The 18,469-nt window shown below is 45.7% G+C and overlaps 1 protein-coding gene across 1 annotated transcript in view; it reads left to right on the top strand.

Annotated features, from left to right (window-relative positions):
• Window positions 1-273: 273 nt before the first annotated feature.
• Window positions 274-18,469, top strand: part of RYBP (RING1 and YY1 binding protein) — a 41,127-nt gene continuing 22,931 nt past the window's right edge. The window contains exons 1-2 of the mRNA XM_068409271.1: window positions 274-485; window positions 1,411-1,536. Coding sequence (XP_068265372.1) covers window positions 454-485; window positions 1,411-1,536 — 158 coding nt within the window. The 5' untranslated portion in view covers window positions 274-453. The remainder of the gene's footprint in view (window positions 486-1,410; window positions 1,537-18,469) is intronic.

Genomic DNA, 18,469 nt, shown 5'->3' with positions numbered 1-18,469 from the left:
CCACCCGCCACCGCCGGCGGAGAGGAGCCCGCCCTCCCGCCGCAGCGGGGTCCCGGCGCGGGGGGCAGCGCCCGCGGCGCTGAGGGGAGGGAGGCGGCCCGAAGGGGCTCCCGGCCGGGGGCGGGGGCGGGACCCGCCGGGGAGGCGGCGCGGCGCGGGGGGCGCTCCCCGCTCTCCTCCCCGCCGGGGCTGGCGGCGGGGCCGCCCCCATTGGCCGCGGCGCGGCGGCGAGCTCCGCCCGCCGGAGCGGCGCGGCGCGGGGAGGGAGAGGAGGAGGAGGAGGGAGGGCGCCGGGCTGCGCTGCGCTGCTAGTCTGGAGCGGAGCCTGGCAGCGGCAGGAGCGGCGGCGCGGGGGTGAGGAGCAGCCGGAGCCTGCTGGACGGAGGCAGCCCCGTCCCCCTCCCCTCCCCCTCGCCTCTTTCTTTGTGCGGAGGGCAGGGGCGGCCCCGATCCATGGTCATGGGCGACAAGAAGAGCCCGACCAGGTGAGCGGGGGCGCGGGGGCGGGCGGGGAGAGGCACCTAAGATGGAGGGAGCGCCGCGGGGGCCGCCCCTGCCTGCCCCTGCCCCGCCGGCGGCGGCGGGCCCGGCTGGGCGCTGGCGCGGCGGGAGGGGATGGCGGTGGGTAGGCCCCTGGCTGGTAGTTGCGTGCGTGTGCTCCGCCGCGGGGGAAGGGGGGGGCGCGGCGGCGAGGGGCTCCTAAGATGGAGGGAAGGCGCGGGGAGGGGGGCGGCGTGCCCGCACCGCCCCGCCAGGTAACGCGGGGGGCCGGGGCGGGGGGGGGGGGGGGCTGCGGGCGGGCAGGGAGGGAGGGAGGCTGCTAAGATGGAGGGAGCGTGGAAGGGCAGCAGGAGCAGTGCCGGTGTCTCCCTGCCCGCCGCCGGTGCCAGGGCTGGTCTGGTGTGAGAGCAGCCATGGCGGCTCCGCTCGCTCGCACTCCCGCTCCGCGCACTCGCTGCTCCCAGACAAAGGGAGGTTTAACAAGGTGGAGGAGGGAACGCGCCTCCCAGCCTTCAAACTCTCCCACCCACCCTCCCACCCTCCCTGCGAGGGAGGGGGGCGGCCCCCGCCGCGGTGCGGGGGGCGCCGGGGCAGGCGGCTGGCCCGGCCCGGCTGGGCTCGGCCCAGCCCGGCTGGGCCCTCCCGCGGCGCGGGGCCGGGGGCGGAGCGCGGGGCCGCACCGCACCTCTCCGGGCGCCGGCCCCGGTAGGTGTTTGTCGGCTGTTCCCGGGCGCGGGGGGAGAGCGGCGGTGAGGGCAGGCGCCGGGTTTTGGGGCTCTGTAACATGGTTTCTTATGTGTGTGTTTTCTTTCTCTCCTCCTTCTCTCCCTCCTCCCGTCGCCTCTCTCCTCCTCCCCAAACACACACGTACACACACACACGCTTCCCCTCTCCCTCCCCCTCCTCAAGGCCGAAAAGGCAAGCCAAACCTGCAGCCGACGAAGGCTTTTGGGATTGTAGCGTGTGCACCTTCAGGAACAGCGCCGAAGCCTTCAAATGCAGCATCTGCGATGTCAGGAAAGGCACCTCCACAAGGTACGTCCGCACCTTCCCACGCGGCTTTCGCTCCGTGCTGGGCTGCGCCAACTTGTTGATTTTTTTGCGCTGTTGCCCAGGTATCAGCTGGTTGCACCCCCCTTCCCCCAGATGCGGTCCCTTCTGTCTGCGTTCCAAAGCTTGTGGATTTTAAAAATTCTCTTTTAAGTGTTTAATTGGAGCTGGAAGACGTGTTTCGTGGATGTGGCAGCGACCTGAATCTTTTTGTTGTTCTGTGCTGTTTTGTCGCTGAGGTACGGAGGACCTCTTGGAGATCCGCAGCCAGCCAGAAACTTTCTGGCTGTGGTTTGGGGCAGATGGTTTTCTGTGGTTTGGGTGGAGATTTACCTGTGTTTTCTACAGGAGTAGAAATGATTGAGGATTAGGGAGCGAGGAAAGAAACGGCTGAAACTAAAGATGCCACGAGAACAACTCTGCTCATGAGATGTTGATCTCTCAGCGTCTGTTGTCATCTGAAAGGAATTGGCTTTGTGCTTAGTGTGGGAATGGTGCGGATTTCTGAAGGCTTTGGCTGTCAGGTCTCTGACTGCCTTGCGCTGGGTAACTGTGGAAGTCTATGAGATGGTGAAGCTGACATACAGTAGTTAATTTAATCTCAAAAAAAAAACCCCTAAAACTTGCTCTCTCCCAGTTAATGGATTCAGAAAGTTTGTCCGGGAAATATCAGTTGGCACTAAACCAGGCATGCGGTGCTCTGCTTTTTCTTTCTTTTTTTCTGATTTGTTCTACCATGTTGACTTCTGATTTTGTTCATATTGTACCTTCCAAATTTGAGTTCCCATTGCTCTGCTCTGCCAAGGAAGCAGTCTGTAAGATTTCCATTGTGAAAGGCATCATTTTCCTCCTTTGAGTGAAGGAGTGTATTGAGATGCTCTCATCAGCAGGCTGTTGGCATGACTTGGCTGTCTTGACTTGGTTTACAAAGGAGGTGAAAGCGTGTTTGGTTGGTTATTGTTCGCACTGTGCTTTAAACAGTGTGAAGTGCTTACGTTTCTCATGGGGAGCGTGCTTTTGGACCATTGAAACTCTCTGAGTTACAGTAGTAATGCTTCACTGGGTGTTTTATGATGCACGTTGGTTACAAGTATCTGTACGCTTCTTACAAAATATACAGAGGCATTGAACTTAAAACAACATTAAATAGTGTGGTTATAGCAGTGAATAAGGTCGAGCTTTTGCAACAGTAGTGTTCTGCATGCACCTAGAGCTGATTCTTCACTCACTCAGTCTTGTTTTGTCATGCAACTAAACCTTCAGAGCATGCTTGATTTCTGTGTGTTTCCTTGGCTTTCCCGTTGGCTCAGGTGAGACATGTTGATCGTACAGTCACCTGGTCTTTAACTGTGCTACTACAGCGTGTAGCCTTGCAGTCACCACAAGTTCTCGCAGCATCACGTTGAGCATGTGCATGGGTGTTGGCAGGAGGAGAGCCTTAATGAGATGTAGGAGCCCATATGGGTTGTCTCTCGTATCAGACTTGATCGTTTTCGTTTGGCCACCATGCTGATGTTCATTTTGAGAGCAGCAGCTCTCTCTTGCATGCCCTTACTTTTTTTTTTTTTTTAAATGATAATTTTCAAACTGTTTGTTGAGGTAGTAGGATGTTTTGTCTTTCGAAGGGCCATTAAGAGGGATAGCAGTTGATGATTTCAGGTTAAGAGCTGTAGCCATACTTGCAGATGTGATCCTCGGGTCTAGAACATTGTACTTCTGTTTAGCTTTTAATGGACCCTTATGAATGGCTTCTAATTTTAATGAATTTAATTCATCAGCTTTCTATTCATTTTTGCTGCTTTTTAAATTGCTTTTGTTTGTGGAATTTGAGAAAGTATTTAAAATATTCAATGGACCATCATGTCTTCTTGCATATTTATGTCATTTATGAATAAATGCAACCGAAAGCAGGAGTGATTGAATGTTGTGAGTGAGTGTCGTATGTTGGGAAGACCTGGGAGGTCAGAGCTCTTTGTTGTGGTATTGCTTTGAGTGTTACAGTATGTGACGTACGAGTCGATGCAGGGGAAATTCTTCAGAATTTCTTAAACAAGTGACTGATGTAAAGATACTTAACGAGTTGTGATTGATAATTTATTACTTGAAATTTAAGGTGTCTGATGAGCTTGACTTTTAAGTTGCAATTTGACAAGTTGATGACACACTTCCAAATTTAAAATTGCCTGGCTTCACTCAGACTTACTTCAATAACACTTATCGGAAATTTATCAAAACTCACTTTCTAAAAAACTCAACAAAGTAGTGAAAGACAGACATCATAGATGTGGTGAGGCAACTGGTTTTCATCAAATTATTGTGTGCGATTACAGTATGCCCTTTTTTTTATTAAGATCTGGTATGACCTACTTTCCCCACCCCTCCACTGTGAAGCCAGTTATTTGCTGTGGAATTTACTTTGGCTGATAAATATTCTCTGATTTGAGAACTAGTTAGGACGTTAGCTAATTCTCACCGTGTGTGTATTTTTTCAGACTCGATATAATCTGTTGGTGTGTGGGAGGGGTGGCTGGCAGCAGTTAAAGTTCTACTTTCTCAGATCCAACTATCCCCTTTCCCCAGGATCTCATAAAAGGAGCTTCAAACACAGTGAGTTTTAGAGTTGACCTGCCAAGTCAAAATCACTGTAGGTGCTAAACAGTTAAATTGCACCTGAATACTTTTTCAAAGGGCATGTTTGTAAATATTTCAGTTGCACTTTTCAATAAAAATGAGGTGAGATCCATCCCAAGAGAATTGGGAGTTGTCACGCAAAGATTACATTAAACCTGTAGTACTTACTTGAATACTAGATTTGTGACAGTATGTCACTAACTCCCTTTACTCGACTGTATTCTTGGTATTTTATGGTTAAACTTTATTATGCTCTATTTAGGCAAGTTTTTCTATGGTTTTCCTTCAGTGAGGATCATGGCAAATACATAAGCTGTGTTCAACACAACGTTCAGTTGGGCAAGACGATGGTTTAACTGGCTAGCTTGGGAGTGAGCCATGGTGATGTGTTTGCTGGGGTGTACAACACCTTTTTTGTTTTGTGGAGGTTTTTGTATTGGTGTAACGACACAGGGAACTGGTGCTGGCCACCACTTCCCCTTGTGTCCTGTGGCTCTTCTGGTGATCTGCTCTGGTGTAGCCCCACCAACTCCCGCACGCAGGAGAAGGGTTGAATTAAAACTTCTGCCGGGGAGTTTGCTCCACGGACACACACATTCCCTTCCAACATCCATTACTTCTTCAGATGAAGAAGGAAGGTTACTTTGGATTTCCTAGGAATGTGAGGACAGAATTTGGCCTCGTATTTCCTGTATGGGGAGCTGTGTGTTCCTGTTTGAGGGTAGACGATGGCTCCCTGCTTCCATTTGTTTTTCTTGATGGTATTCTTGCTCCCTTTGGTTCTCCTGTACACCTCCTCTTGTAGCTTCCTCTCTCCTCCCAGGCATGGCCGCTCAAGAGTGGTTCTGTGTGAGATTTTGCTTTTCAGGAGAATATTCCCCTCTCCTTCTGATTTCACAGAGGTAGTTATATTTTCCAAACCTTTCCTTTTGGATAAATACACAAATGGTGCGAGGTGATGGAGCTGCTCTGATGTTAATTTTTCTCTAACTTTAGGATGAGTGCTTTCCTTGCCTGAACTTCATGTGCTCTATCATGAATGTGCCTTAATTACTGAGAAATGCACTAAAACAGTCCGTGGAAGGTGCAAAAGCAACAACTGGATGTCTGACATGCAAATTGACAAAACAATGGGACTTCTTAGTGCAAAATTAACGATTTGTGGTGTGTATGTCCTCTATGAGGCATGCAGTTACTAAGCATTTCTGTTGTATTTGTTGCTAATACCTGTATATCCAAAGCGTGTCGTCTGGAGATTGCATCAAGTGATTTGAACATACCTTTCATTGTGGAGGGCTCAAGGAGTATATGTCAGCCATGTTCCACTCTTCTGCCGTTCTTTTGAGGGGAGATCGAGCTGAAACTATTCACCATAATTTTAAAATGAATTTTCTCTTGTGTGGAACAGGTGTCTCGGATACATACCAGCCTTCGTTCCCCATCAGTTCTCCAGAAGATTCCTTTCCATGTTGGCAGGATCTAAGCTAGCACCTTAAAGGACATAAACTACTGTCCATGTCACCATTGAAAAGTATTCTCTTGTTCTGCATCCAAGCTGGGCTGACCAGAATAGACACCAGATAGTCCTGCTATTTCTGGAATGAGGAATCAGGCTTATGATCCTGACCTCCGTACAACTGATACATGCCCTGCTCATTTACCATCTATTTGCAGGACTGTTCTAAAAGTGCTTGCTTTGGTGTGTAACTGTGGTGTAGGTTAGAAGCAAAGTGGTTTAATTCAGTTCTTTCAGTTAAATAGCTTTTGCCTGCGTTAACGTGGGTTTTATGTAGCATTGTAGCTGGCCTTTAAGTGGGTTATTTTCTATAAAAATGGAGTATGTGACTCGTCTGGAAAAAGCTGTTGTGGAAGGGACGTTGGTGCCTTTACTCTGGAATATTTGTTTTACTAATTGGCCACTTAGATCTCTGGTTAAATCGTCCCTATTTTTCCCGTTGATTGCTGAAGTTAAATGGCAGTTGGATCACGTGGAGCGGAGGGTGGTCTGTACCAGCCTGGACTCGTGCCAGCGCTCCACGGGCCGTCCAGATCCTGAGGATGTGTCCTCTCGGGGACTGCTTTGTCGGTGGTGGATGATGAGAACAGCGTAACTCTGCCTAGGTAGTTTTGGGTGCTGGGATGCACTATACCTATTTGCAAAATGTTTGCCCACATGCAAGGAGTTCTTCAGACCTCTGTTGTCTCTTACCTTGTATACCAGCTCTGTCTAACAGTCATGAGCTGTTACTCTCTGAATTTGTAGATGAGGAGTACTTTTACTAGGCCTGGCAAACACACTGGGGCATGGGAGCTAAGGGCAGGAGGAGCCTTTTGCAAACGTAGCATTTTACAAGCCGACAATGCTGATGGTTCACAGCAAGCCCTGAATTCTGGGGCTGTGGTTGGACTATATGCTAAGTTTGACTGCATGACTCGTATTGCTGGACCCCCCAGGTGCCTCAGCCACGTGGCTGGGGATATTGATCCATTACTAACTGACTACTGGTACAGATTCTTGCTGCGCTTATTTTTTTAACTAGCGTAGAGTTAGTCTGTGAGACTTCATTTGAGCAGATGAAGCTGTTCAGCTTCAGATCAACTATTAACTGTCATCCTGGTGCAAACATAACACTGGCATAAGACCTGTGTCTTGTACTTGGGTTGTTGGAGAGAAATGAGAGTTGTGTCCTGATTTGCTCTTTGCTGGTGTTTGGCTCTGGCAGTAATGATCTCATTACCATCACCCCAGGATTTCTCTCGGGTCCCAGCACCTCTGGGCAATCAGTCTCAGCAGGGAGGATCCTCGGTACTGATGTGCAGCGCCTTGGCAATGCCCCTTTGCTATGGTTGCCAAATTTGGGTGCCTGAAGTGCTGTAGGTGACAAATGCTGTAGGTGCTGTGGTGGCTGCTGTGACTCACTTTGCTTCTGCCACTTGGATAGGATCCTGTTAAGGAGTAATGGCTATACCTGTTCTGGTGCTTCTTTATCAGGGGGAAAAAGGTCTTTAATGTTAAATAACATAGTAAAATCTTTAGTGTGGATGTGTGTTATAGCGTTAGTGTGGATTACCCGTTTGGGTTAAATGATTGTGGATGGTAAGGTTTAAAGATCTATCTCTGATTTCTGTTGGAGACTGTGTAAAGATCTAATTGATAAACTGCAACACTGAGCGTGTTAATCTGTCACTGATAATACGCAGCATGGATATTATTCATTTTTCGCTTTCTCCATACGCTGCCTTTTTGGGAGATGGGAATCTAAATCAAAGTATGTATGTGCGTGTAGGAGGAGAGGGCACGCAACTTCCTTCTGTTGCTGTAAACAGACGTCGTGTCCAGCGGGATACTGGCCCTCGCTCTCGGCAGGTCCTCGTGGGGAACTGGTAGGCAGAAGAATGCCGAGCAACTTTCTCTGCATGCCTTTCTTAATTGCCCCGGTTGTTTCATCTTCCCTGTCAGCTGGTTGTGGAGGGGCTGCTGCATTTGCACGACTGGCGTGTATATTTGCACCCTGGTGTCGGTTCATCTAATGAGTGGAACCTTGTATGAACTGGAAATAGAAAAGTGTTTGTGCAGCACTGACCAGTGCAACAGCTGAGAGGAGGGAGGTGGTGGATGCAATGCATGGTCCTCTCGGCTCCTGCCGAGGCAGGGTCGATTTTCTAGGCTGGCCACATCCAGCTTTTGTGCTGTAGCCTGGACACCCCTGCTGTAACTCCAGGCTGAATGTGAATCAGGTGTCACTTCTACTCCGGCTGCTGCGAGACCTGCTTTGCATCCGCAACGCGAATTAACCGGCTTTGCTGTTGGTAGGCTCACCGTTCCTTGCTGTGCTGCTGCTCCTTTTCTTCCTGCTCCATCGGGTTTGAATGAGCAGAAAGATCCTTACAGGGTCCCTCGGTGAGAAACACAGAAGTTCACGGCACTTCTGGGGAGTCCTGCCAGTGTGCAGGAACGTGGCAGCAGGGCGAGAGGCACGGTGGCAGCGTGCTCCTGCGTCAGGCGGAGGATGTGCTCTGCTTGTCCTTTATTATGTGCGTCTCTCCTTGTCTGCGTAATCCTTCTTACGAGGAGACCCACTGACCTATTTTGCAGGGTATTGGGTGGTTCTGTAGGTTAGTGGGTTTCAGTCCCACAATGTAGGTCATTCACAAGGTGCGCTGGAGTTTCGTAACGCGCAGCTCTGACCTGAAATGAGATTCATACAGACTCTCTGTGGCCGTGTCTTGCAGCTGTACTTGACGTCTGTCTTTGCACTGGCCTCCTTCTTCACAAGGTAAAAGGAGAAATCTGGGTGTTTCCAGAGGGAAGGGGTCTTACAGGAGAGTTTGTGAGGATTTATTTGAAGTGTGCATGTTTCAGACAGGTAAGGGCAAATTATTGTTACTGCCACTTTGTGTTTATTAAGGACACGGCAAAAAATGCGGCGCACGAATACTGAGTAACCTGTACATGCTACCCCAAGCAGATGTCCAGGATTACACCATACGACAGAAATAATGTGGAAATGCCTCCATTACATTTATGGAAGTGCCTTTCACAGCTGGCACATGCTAAATACATTGATTGTCTCTTTGTGCAGACAGATTTTCTTTAAATCAGCCAGAGCTCCTTTCACACTTTTTGGTACATCTGGAGGTACGACCAAATCCTTAACATCGCTCTTCCCGTAAGCCAGCGATTAATTAGGAGCGTGTTCTTTGTAGCAGAGTGCTAATTGGTACATCAACAAATTCACTGCCTGTTAATCATTGGAAAGATTGTAATTCTGACTGGCTCAAATATAAATGAGAGGGAAAAGCATCACTTCTCCTTGCTGGTCTGGTGGGTTTTGTTTGACTGTTCAGTAACTTGATATCCTCAGAGTCAGGTGAATCTCAACTCCTTCCTAGGAAAAACAAAACTGGCTAAAACTGGACATTCTTTTGATAGTCTTTTATTACTGAAGTGCTGCCTGCATTTCTGCAAGTTAAAAGTACACCCACAGCCAATCTTCTGTTAAGTAATACTGGAAATGCATGAGAAAAAGAGGTTGTAGGGATCTAAAGTATGGAGTGTGAAACCAGGAGACCTGATTTTGAACTGTATGTGGTCTTATTTGAGATACTGGCCTGTGATTGTGGAGTAACCCCTTATGCTACAAGGGTCAAAATATTATAAATTCATGGTTATGTTCTGTACCGCAGAACCAGAAGGCTTGTAGTAGTCAAATTGATTTTAACCTTCTGACTGATAAACATTTTGAAGCATACATTTCATAGCAATTTGCTGGGAGCTGAAATGTTCCATATTTAAGTAAGCACAGTGTATGCTTTATGTCAGTTGCTACATGGAGGTGCAAACTTCCAGAAACTATATTTACAACTTACATAGGAATATGTTCAGGAGTTCTAGAAACTTTAGTTGGAGGATCTCATCAGATTGGTTATCTTTAAATAAAATGGAAGCAAAACAAGTCAGTTTTGGATTCTGTTTAGGGGTAAACAAGGAATAAATGTTTAGACATGTTTTCTCAAGCAGATTGTTCTCCAGGATTTCAGAGTTATGATGGATTGCTTGTAACATGCAGAGGTGCTAAGTGAGACAAAATATCTTGCCTGAGATAAAGCTGCTTTCTTCAGATTTATATTGTTGAGTAGACAGACGTGAGACTGATTATAGTCTGAAAAATTTTTCCTGATCTAAATTATTTTTGTGTGTGTGGAACTATGTCCTGGTAATTCATATGCAACTTAACATGGTTGAATCGGGGAGGTGGACGGAAGACGTAGAAGTCCTCGGATTTGGTGGCTTCAGTGACATTGCAAAGTTGACCAGAACGCTGCCCGATGAGCGTGGGTTACCCCCTGTGCCCAGGTCCCAAATGTGCAGCATTTTTTAAATTATAGGGGTAGTTCTTAATTGAATAGGATTACTCCCTTTTAAATTTTTTATCATCTATGTACTAAACAAATACATGGAAGGATTTGTATTTTCTTTCGCTTCTATTTGCAGGTGTCAGTGGGGATAGTATGATGTTATGTGATTTGAGCCTGTGTAAAACAGGCTGGAATTTACTCTTTGGAAAATCAGCTAGCTAGATATCCTCAAGTTGCCCTTCTTTAATCTGCGTGATTGTATTCACTATCTGTGTTTTAATTCGATCAAGAAATTTGTTTGTGGTAGGTGTTTCATTCCTTTGTTTTTTAAAAAAAAAGTCTATATTAGCAGAAGGACATCAATCTTAACTTGTCCTGGTTGGACAAAGCATGCATATATGTTGAGGTTGTTGGAAATGTGTGTTCTGCTGAAACATTTGGCTCTAATTATATATATATCTTGGAGCTCTTATTCTGCAAGTGCTTTCACTATTTTTTTTCGGAAGTGGCACTGAGCACTTTCTCTTCCCGAGATGAGATTTCAATAAGAGAGGCAATACGTTGATGGACGATGGCCCTGCGATGGAGTCAATCAGCCAGCGCAGTCATTTGTCTCCTGGGGATACAGGGTAGAGCACATCATTAGCAGCAGAAGGGAGGCTTTCCTCTGTGATGCTCACACTGTGAGGAAGCTCTGGTTGGTGCCTCTTTGCTGCTGTTGCTCAGTTATTACAGGTGCCTTTTGGAGAAACAAAACCGTTTTCCTTTGTTATCTGTTAACAGTCATGGGTGTGGATCAATTTAACGAAAATATTTAATAAGCTCTGGGAAATGCTTCCAATTCAGTGTGGTATTAGCAATTTGTAAACCTATATTGCCTAAAAACTGCTTGTCATAAAAATGATGAATTACTTTTGGGGAATTATGTGTGTTTTATTGGTTTTATACACAAGTAGCTTCACTTGTGTAGAAAAGACTGGCAGCTGCCTGGTGCCAGTGCAGGATTTGAAGGACGATGTGTCTTAATCGGAGGAGAAGTGTTGAAAGTGAAGCCGGGGGGTTGGAGAAGTTACTCTAATAGTGTCTGACGCTGCTGGGTTTCTGTCAAAGACGAAGCACACGGTAGTGATGGCGGGTGGCTTGTCGGAGGGACGGCTGGGTGGTGTGCTGCTGTGCCGTGGCACTGACGAGTTACCTTAAAGGTAGCTTGGTGTGCTCTGGGTGGTGGGCATCACCCAGCTTTGCTCAGGGAGGGTGAGTTAGACTGCAAGTGGCTGTTCCTCCATGGTTGCTTTGCTCCTTTTGGGGCTCTTGCCCCTCTGCGGAGGTGGTGTAGCAGGTGGTGCCATCGGGAACGCGCGTGGACTTTCCCCGGGGTGGGCAGGAGCACTCCTGTTACAGGGCACAGAGCTGCAGACCTTCCATAAGCAGTGGTGTGGTGTCTGGAGATGGGGAATTCCCACATAACACACAACAAAGGTCCGAAAAGTGTTTTTCTGGATGGCTGGCGGGTGTTTCTGTGTACTCGCCAGCGCTGCGAGCGGGGAGGTGGCAGCCAGGGCACTGCTTGTTGCGGGGACTTTTTTGCCCCCTCTTTTAATGCGCTGTGATCTGAACAGTTAGGTAACTCACATGCATACGTTTAACTGTCTGTAAAGCAAATGTAGTAAGAAGTCCCTACCACATATGGCTTATAGGAGGTTAATTTTTAGAAAACACTTTGAAATCCTGAAGTGTCTTCTCAAAAACTGCACGTGAAGTCAGACTTAAAAGACAATGTTTATTTTCCTTTCTCTGAACTGTATAGGTAATCGTTTAAAAATAAGAGCAAGGACAGCAAGAAAACAAATGATGATACAGCTGCTGAAACGGTGTGGTGGGTAGACTTTGTATGTTTCGTTTCACTGTCATGTACAGCGATGTCTTCGCTTCTAAAGCACCGGAGAACGGCACAGCTGTGTGCTGTATGGGTGCGAAAGGCATGGGATTGTTGGAGTTGCACAATTTTACATGCGGGTTAGCAGAGTAAGGAACATGCTTCATCATGGGTGTGGGAATACAGCACTCTGGCAGCAATTTAGAGTCATTAATTAAAAGTACTTATTACCGGATGTGACTCAAGTTAGTTATAAGTTGCTTAACTTCTGAGGTCAAAAAGATGTAATGTGTCTGAGACAAGTGTTATTGTCATCCGTGGGGCTGCGGGGCTATCCACAGGGACTGTCTGTGATACCAGAGCTCAAACTGTGAAATTTGGAGGTTCATTAAATGACTTGCTGACAGTGACAGTTTCATGGCACCTCTACAAGCTGGGACCATGCATTTGCATTCAGAAGTTTAGACCTATGAAGGGTTCATTAAGGCTCGTAGGTTGCATCGGCTGGGAACATACAAGCGTGTACTGGGAATTTATGCTGCTGTGCTGAGATTCACTATTATTCAACCAGCATTCAAAGAAGCGATAGTGAAGCTTCATAATAAACAAAAACTTCCCTGTTTATATGAAGAGGATGACATTTTTTTTCCGATTACAAATTAACCAATTGATACAAAAATCAACAACGAACAGGGCGGTAGAACATCGTGTGCGTATGCCACTACCTACTCTGCAAATGCATGGGAGATCACGCCTTAATGTTCAGTGTGTGCATTTATAAAGATTTAAAATGTGAAGACAGTCTCACAGCTTGTGCTTGGAAGAGACATTACTTCTGCCAATGGCCAGGCATGTCAAGCAAGTCATGGAAAAAGGTGTGTAATGAGGTACCTGTTACTGTTCTGTGCCAGTTCTCAGGGTTTTTCCTAATGTGCAGGGAGAGTGAGGGATATCACCCAGCAGTAGTTTGGTTTTATTTCCATCTCTTCAGTTTTTCCCCTCTTGTCTTTCTTTTTTTTTTTTTGCATTTTAAGCCAGACTGACTTTCCCACTGGCACTTTGAGTTCAAAGCTGTGAAATTGTACAGCTATGTACTACACTTACTTGTTTTTAAAAGCCTGTCACAAGCATGAGTGGTATTTTTTTTTGTTTGTTTTTTTACACAAAGGCATATAGCTTAAGGAACAGGTTTACTTAGTCACAGGGGTGGGAATATGGACGCCGAAATTAGTTTAATGATAGTTGGTCGCTTTATTTCTGAGTGTGCTAGCATTTGCAAATCTGTCTTGGTTCAACAGGTAGCTGATGCTTGTGGAGGAGGTGACCTTTTGCTCTTTGCATTGATTTTTGTGAATCATGTCCAGAGGCTGCAGAAGTCCGTGCAGCACTTTGTTGTCAGCTGCGAGGGCTGGATCAGACCTCTGAGACAGATGCAGATAAAAAAAGAATTGAGAAATGAGTTGTATTGTATAAATCCCTAAATGAGACTCAGGAGGAGAACTCGGTCTGTGTCCATGTAAGCAAAGGACTCCTCAGACCGCTCGTTGCTCTCAGTTGTCCTGGAGCCTTTAAAGTTTGAACAGGGGCCCAGACTGATGAAACTTTGAATCTGTTTTTTTTTTTTTTTAAAGTAGGTGTCATAGATGGTGACCAAACATTTTCTTGTTTTTAAGCAGAAAGAAACAAAATACTCAAAGTCCAACATACTCAGCAAATTTTGTAGGGCTATGGTTCTCAGTGGGTCTCAGGTATCTGTCTAAAGTTTAGTCTTTCTACTGATTAGTTGGTAAGACTGGTCGATTATCAGGGGCTTGCTGCTTTTCCTCCCTGCTCTAGTTCAGAGTTAGCAGCTTTTAAAGTAAGGCTCCTCCTGGAAGAATTTCTGTCTTGAGGCAGAAAAAGTTTTCATACCCATTTTGAACTACTGGGACTATTGTGTTTTTTTGAAATCCTATTCATCGCTTCACAAAACTGTTACATCTTGAATCATGCATGGCCTGAAGAATATCCTGGGGGGTAGTGTAGACATAAATAATTGTTTAATTGGGCTGCTCTGCTGTGTAGCTTATATCATGTTGAGTGTATGGAAAGGACTGATTTTATTTAGTGTTTTACTGTAACAATTCTGCAAGTCCTAAGCCGAGCATTTATCTTCGTAAAATTTAATGTGGGTGTTAAGCAAGACATACAAATGTGTTTTGATTTAAGCTTTTAGTTTGTGAATAAAAATGTTGCAGATCTCTCACCTTTCTGAAGTCTTATAAGGATGAGTCTTACAAGGAAAACAACATTCTGTTGGAAGGAAAAAAACTTTGTGATTACCACTTACAAATGATTAAAAACTATTTTTATATTCCATTAGATTTATGAAAAAACATGTCTTCAGTGGCTGTTAGCAGAGATGGCAAAAATCTGAGTAATATATCAACATTGTTTTAATTAAGAATACATTGATATTCTCCTAAAAATTCACTTTTGACATCCATCTCTTAGGCTTAAAATGAATGTCAAACTTAGCTTTTTATACTCCAGGAAAATATGCTCTTTTGCTCAAAACATGCAGCGAAAGCAATCCCATGAAAATCAATTGGAATAATAGAGTACACCCATTGCAAAATATCATTACAATAGCTAAGTAATTATCCCACTGCATGACTTAGCAAGAGGGATAAATAATGCGTGTAGAATTGTGTTGGAGCTTGCAAGGGAGATTCCTGCTGGCAGAGTGGCTGGGAAGGGCGAAGGCAGAGGATGCATCCGAGGAGGGGGTCTGCTGGGTCCGGGAGCTGATGACTGAAACCTTTCAGTGCCCCCGATGAAGAAGATGCAAAAGAGACCCGATTTTCTGTTTTTCTTACAATTTAAAGGTGGCCTTTGGGAAGAAGTCTTCCGTGCAGTGTTAGCACAGCTTGACTCTGGGTGCTTCTTGGAGCTGCCCGGCTGTCCTGGATGGGTGGATGTTGGGCTTTGGGGGGCGAGCACAGCCAGCCTTTGGGGCTCGGTTGCCTTTCAGAGTGGCAGAGCGGGCACCCGGCTGGGGTCCAGCTGTGCTGCTGGAAGGGTGGAAAACCCCCGAGATGGCACCGCATCAGGGTGCCGATCGATCCCAGCGGCTCGCTGCCTCACCTGGCCAACTGCAACCAACTTCTCTGTGTTTCACCCTCATTCTGTGTTTTACCACTCGGTAGGTCTGGGCTGCTCCTCCTTGGCTGTTTGTTGGGCTGAGCGAGCTGCTTAGCACGTTAACGTGAGGCTTGGAGTTCCATCGGCAGCGTATCCCAGCCCCTGACCGAGCTGTGAGTCTGGTCAGCAGGAATATTATTGGCTATTTTTCAGAGGACAGATGAGGGTTTTGATTTTTCTTCCTTTCAGCTCGAACTGAATACTCTGAATCTGTCAGTTGCTGTCAAGAGGATTGTACTTTGGATTAGTGAGCTACTGGAAGCAGTTTGAATCGTTGCAGTTAAAAGCATGCTGAACAGCGGTGCAATTAATAGTTATATAATGTCATCACCAAGCTGGGGAAACTAGAAGGTAACTCGGAAAGAAATACAGCCCCATGCAACCCCTGCCTCGCCTCAGGACCACCGTGCATTTAAAGGGTGATGTGTGTCTTCCCTGGACCGTTATGGTCAGGGCAGGTTTGTTGCTGTTGTGTTGGTTCCATCACGAGACATAGGGAAGCACCTTTCCTCTTCTGCCCCTTTTTCTGTGATATCTTTAGCATCAGGACAGAGTCAAATCAAGAACTCTGCTCACCTTAGGCTGTTTTCTGAGAATCACAGAATCACAGAATGTTAGGGATTGGAAGGGACCTCGAAAGATCATCTAGTCCAATCCCCCTGCCGGACCAGGAACCTGTCTGGAAAATCTGTGTATTTCAGCAGGGCAGCAGGTGAGACACTGTGCCTGAGACCTCCTGTCTTGTATCAAACTGAAGGTGTAATGCTTTCAAGTTGTTTGTATTAACTTCTGTGACTACCTTAGGCACACAGAGATGGTGATCGCTGTCATTCTGGAGGAGTTTGATAAAAGATTAATGTAATTATTATTCCCTTGGTTGACTGGGTGCTGCAGTTGTCTTAAACCCTTACACCCTACTCCAACGTTGAAAAATATTTCTTTCTTTTAGTTGAAGAAAGGAGAATTATGCTGGTACATAACTTGGTATTTGTGTTTCTAAAAAAGTACCGTATCAAATGTATTGATTGGTGATTAATTAGAAAGTAATTCTCACATCTAAAAAGAGCAACTTTATATTAAAATGTGATACTGCTGCTAAGTAAATGTAAGACTGCCTGCCTGCCAATTTTGTATCTACATTGCTTCCCTGAGTGTCACTTTGCTCAATATTCACTGCCATTGACCTTGGATAAATAAGAAAAAAGTCTGCTGTTCCGAAGAGATAAATGCGGCCTATGTTTGGAATGTGGCTGATTAGCTCGGTTTTGAAAGTGTAATTTTGTGTCTGGTTTCTGGCAGGATGGATGCTGCCTTTGCAAAACTTGGTATTCCTCTTTTCTGCTCCCTGATACCCAGTTGAAGTTGTTGGTGAAAATCTCCCAGGACTCCGAGATCTGAAACTTGCAATGGACCCCTGCGATTTTCAACAAAAGTGAATTTAAGCTGGGCTTATATATATGGGCTTCTTTTACTTACAGAATCACCTTTTCGCTTCCAGCCTCTTTGCAGTGCAAATCCAAGGGTGCAGTTGTGCACTGGGTGGGGGAGATTAGAGAAACACCAGTGGAGAGGAAAGGCCAAATCATAAAAGCAACAACAAATTAAGGAGAAGAAAGTTTTTTTTCAGGCCTGCGAAAGCTGTTTGTCAAAATGTGAAGGTAGGGGACTGGTGGGCATTGGGGTCTGTCTGCCAAATTCCTTGCTGTCTTATTTTTCTCTGTGCTGCCACTTGGACTTCATTTTTTACTTCTGTGTTTGCTCCCTGTAAGTTACTTGAACCATTTGTGATTTGAAGTACATGTTTGTTTACAGTGCGAGGGCTGTTTTCTTGTTTTTTAAACATCTCCATGATGATCACTCAGTTGCATTTTGGTTGGCTTTCTCTTGGGGTGGGTTTTCCACTTGAGGTGCTCTACTACTGTATTTGCACTGACAAAGTACTCCGGGCTGAAGGTGGCTCATAAAGTTAAAGTTGCATTTTGGTGTGTTTGTTTTTTTATTTTTTTATTTTTATTATTATTTAATATAACCATCTTAGGGCTAGATCCATGCTGGCTTTTTTTTTTTAAAGCTGATGTCAACCTCTATGTTCTTGAGAGATGGCACTGTGGTGGGAAATTGTGTATTTTGCCAGGTTGTCCTTTGTTAATACACAGTGGGGCACTGTTCCTGATAGGATCTTTGGGTGCTGATGTGGTGTCAATAACTATCAGGAAGATTTGGGATGGCATGTGGTTTTTACAGTCTTTGCTTTTGAAGCCAAATCTGCAGCCTTGAAAATCTTCGGGACTTTGTAATCTCCCCCCCTGCAAGGGTATTATTTATTTGGGAAATTGCATAATACTCGTTATGCAAGCAGTCTCTTTTCAGCCACTGTAAAAGTGTATTATAGAAAAAAGTGTAATCTGTTTTTTTTTAAATTCAGGCAGCGAGTGGCACAAAATAAACCCCGCAACTGAGATGTTTTAATGAAGAGAGATTTTAATGAAGGTTGTATTCTGGTTATAACAGCGGTAAGGCAGAACTGAGTGCAGCTCCAGCAAATGTTCACACCTGTTTCCCCAAAGAAATTCAATTCCCACCATGCATCTGATTCTGAGAAATGGTGATTGAGTGGACAGGCTGTGTTGTGGATAAAATCAGCGTAGGTCTATTAAATTGAAATACATTTTTCCTGGAATATTTCTAGTAAACAACATCTATGTGAAATCTATCCCTACCTTACTTTACAACATCTCATTTAAGGTTTTAGTGCTTACACTAAGTTCTAGGTCCCTTTTCACATGTGTCTGCACATCCTGAAATAACTCATTTTGTAGACATCTCTCCTTTTCCTCTGCAGGCTGGTGCGTGGTCTTTTTTTGAGTTTCCCTGAGAATCTAGTTTTTAAAAAGCAGGAGCTGATACAATGAAGTATTGCTGGGGTTATAGGAGGACATTGGAGCCCTCATCCCCTTTGCACCCTCTGTGCCTGCAGGCAGGACTGACGAGGCTTGGTCTCCACCGCATCAAATAAAATACAGCGTGGCTGCTTCCCAACGTGGCCTTACAGGTTTTGCATTCAGGTTTTAGCTGTGTGCCTTGAATATATGTGTTTAGTTGAGAATGGGTTGTTTCATGTAGTATGTCTGAGTAGAAGAGTTATTCACTTGAACAAAAGGGACTTAAAATGAAGCTGTTAATTGTCACAGCCGGTGACTTTTTTCCATGCTTTGCTGCCAGCTGAGAGCGTTTTAAACTTGTATCCAAGGTATGAGAAGACTCATACCTCTTATCTTCACCTCCCTGAGTAAGGAAAGCAGTCATTCAGTTGTTCTCTATAATTAGTGCACTTCAGTGGGTAGGCAGGTGTTAGTTACTCATGGGCTC

This window comes from Nyctibius grandis, chromosome 10 (genome assembly GCF_013368605.1).
Source record: "Nyctibius grandis isolate bNycGra1 chromosome 10, bNycGra1.pri, whole genome shotgun sequence".
Taxonomy (NCBI): Eukaryota; Metazoa; Chordata; class Aves; order Nyctibiiformes; family Nyctibiidae; genus Nyctibius; species Nyctibius grandis.
This window is presented reverse-complemented; position numbering and strand designations above follow the sequence as displayed.